This window comes from Portunus trituberculatus, chromosome 37, assembly GCF_017591435.1.
Source record: "Portunus trituberculatus isolate SZX2019 chromosome 37, ASM1759143v1, whole genome shotgun sequence".
In the NCBI taxonomy this organism is placed as follows: domain Eukaryota; kingdom Metazoa; phylum Arthropoda; class Malacostraca; order Decapoda; family Portunidae; genus Portunus; species Portunus trituberculatus.
Window position 1 is genome coordinate 26,464,482 of NC_059291.1, and position 2,500 is coordinate 26,466,981.

Consider the following 2,500-nt stretch of genomic DNA (forward strand, 5'->3'; position numbering starts at 1 on the left):
TCTAGGGACTGTTTGGTGGAGTAGGCAGCCTCAATCTCCTCGCCGCTGAAGTATCCAGGGCCGGGACGAGGCAGGTAGTAGCCGGGGTGGCACTGGCATCGGTAACCCCCGCGCCGGAAGCCCAGACCAGACACCGACTCACACTGCAAAGAGCAAGAGAATAGGATACTGAGTTCAGATGAATTGAATTGTACGAAGATGGTGTTGCTTTTATACCACCACTCTCTCACGGGTCCCTTCTTACTGTCTACGTATTTTGTTTTCTTTCTTCTCTTTCCTTCCTGTTCTCTAATAACCCAAAAATGTATGCATTGTTCTCTTTGTTTCCTCAAAATACTCATAATGTCTTCTTCTGTAGTAATGATACAGTAAGTTGGTCTAGAAGGCATGTTCTTTCCTCTCCCTTCGTTTCTACGTAGTAGCTACCTCTTATTAAGAACACAAAATAGGTTGCACAGAAGCGGGGAAAATAAGTAGAAAGAAAAAAGTATAGGATGAGAATGAAGAGTAGAAAAATAAAGAAGAAAGGTATTCACGTGTCACGTGTCATCCCTGTATGAAACATTCCTACATGAGAACATATGAATATCGGGGAATCTGAAATAAAAAAAAAAATGAGGTTTACAAATAGAAATATTATACTATTTTCAGGGAGTGCTGTGAACTTGCCATTAAAGTCAGCTGTGAACCTCACTGAACGTTTCCCTTTGTGTCTCACAGCCCAAGGCGGCAGTCAAAGCTTGACCTCAAAAAGCAACTCTCTTCACACAAAACTACATGCATCTAACTACGCATATATTCCATACATTCTTCATGCAAAATTTAAATCGAAAAAAAAAATGAAAAAGGTGGTTCCTTTACCATCCTTAGAGTCCTCTTTTAATGATTATCTCTTTAATTTGTTTTTGGACCGGCACTCTGGTGGGCTTTTTCAATCACAGTTTTTTGTTGCCCTTGGCCTGTCCTCTTACATAAAAAAAAATTGGTCTAATCTTTTAAAGATTTCTACTAACTCAACATAAACAACCAACTCACTGAGTATGTTTCCTTCACCTACTATTCCATTTGATAACCAGTTTTTCTTTTTCATCCCATCTAACGTTATCTAGCTCCATCCATTTGTCTTATCTTGACCACTGACTCTGGTGAATGTATTTATTTCATTACTATATCCATAACCTTCATGCTTCCTTAAATATCTACTATTAATGTATTTTCAATCACTTCATTAATTGGATTTGCCCTCGTAGAGATGATTGGAACACATCACCAGAGAGGTAAACTGTTATAAAAGTATCACACCTTAGAGGACTCAACGAAAAAGAACAAATGAATAATATCTCAGCCATTTAACTCGACACACGAGACTGGAGGTGTGGTGTGTGTCGAAACGCAAGTAAATAATTTGTTGATAGTGTATTCTCTCTCTCTCTCTCTCTCTCTCTCTCTCTCTCTCTCTCTCTCTCTCTCATGCAGTTTATCACAAACAACCATGTAAAATTCAATAAGACTGCTGCGATTTTTTGTGTTGCCTTCTATTGTTGTGAAAAAAAGTAGACATTTACAGAAAAATATTGTGAATTACATAAGATATTGCAAGGATAGTCTACCTTTAAAAGTTTACTCTCTCTCTCTCTCTCTCTCTCTCTCTCTCTCTCTCTCTCTCTCTCTCTCTCTCTCTCTCCCCATACCCTTTATAATAAGCAAGAACTCATCTATTTGCATAATCAATCACAACAACACTACCACCACCACCATTACCATAACCTGCTCTGAAACCTCCACCTTCATCTCCTACACAGCGCAGGTGGATCCAGGTAAGAGTCTGACGCACCTTGCCTAGTACCACCTGTTTGCCTCACTAGCATAACACCTGCTGTCCCCTTGCAGCGATGGGGAAATGCTGAAATAAGTGAGTTTAGCGCTAAGAGATAGCCTTAAATACATGTGCTGGTAGGTGAGCATAGTGTGTGTGTGTGTGTGTGTGTGTGTGTGTGTCTCTCTCTCTCTCTCTCTCTCTCTCTCTCTCTCTCTCTCTCTCTCTCTCTCTCTCTCTCTCTCTCTCTCTCTCTCTCTCTCTCTCTCTCTCTCTCTCTCTCTCGCTCGCTAATATGTAGATGGATACAAATAATAATAGAAAGACAGGAAAACAGGAAAACAAACAGACATATGATCAGACAGATAGGTAAATGCACAAATTAATAGATACACATAAATACAGACAGATATACATAGGGAAAGAAACAAACAAAATAAAAAATCAGACATTGAGAAACACACACACACACACACACACACACACACACACACACACACACACACACACACACACACACACACACACACACACACACACACACACACACACACACACACTAATAAATGAACACATACGAACACATATGCACCAATATAACTGAGACAGCGTGTAGAGTGTGCGTGAGGCAATGAAGGATGCAAGAGCGGGGGAAGGAGGAGAGTCAAGTAGAGAGGAGGTAAA

The 2,500-nt window shown here is 40.2% G+C and overlaps 1 protein-coding gene across 3 annotated transcripts in view; it reads right to left on the reverse strand.

Annotated features, from left to right (window-relative positions):
- LOC123514189 (probable G-protein coupled receptor 158) overlaps positions 1 to 2,500 on the reverse strand; it is a 187,670-nt gene that overhangs the window by 50,314 nt on the left and 134,856 nt on the right. For all 3 annotated transcript variants that reach the window (XM_045271843.1, XM_045271842.1, XM_045271844.1), the window contains exon 4: positions 1 to 143. This exon is cut by the window's left edge and continues 9 nt beyond it. In XM_045271843.1, the coding sequence (XP_045127778.1) occupies positions 1 to 143 (143 nt within the window). The remainder of the gene's footprint in view (positions 144 to 2,500) is intronic.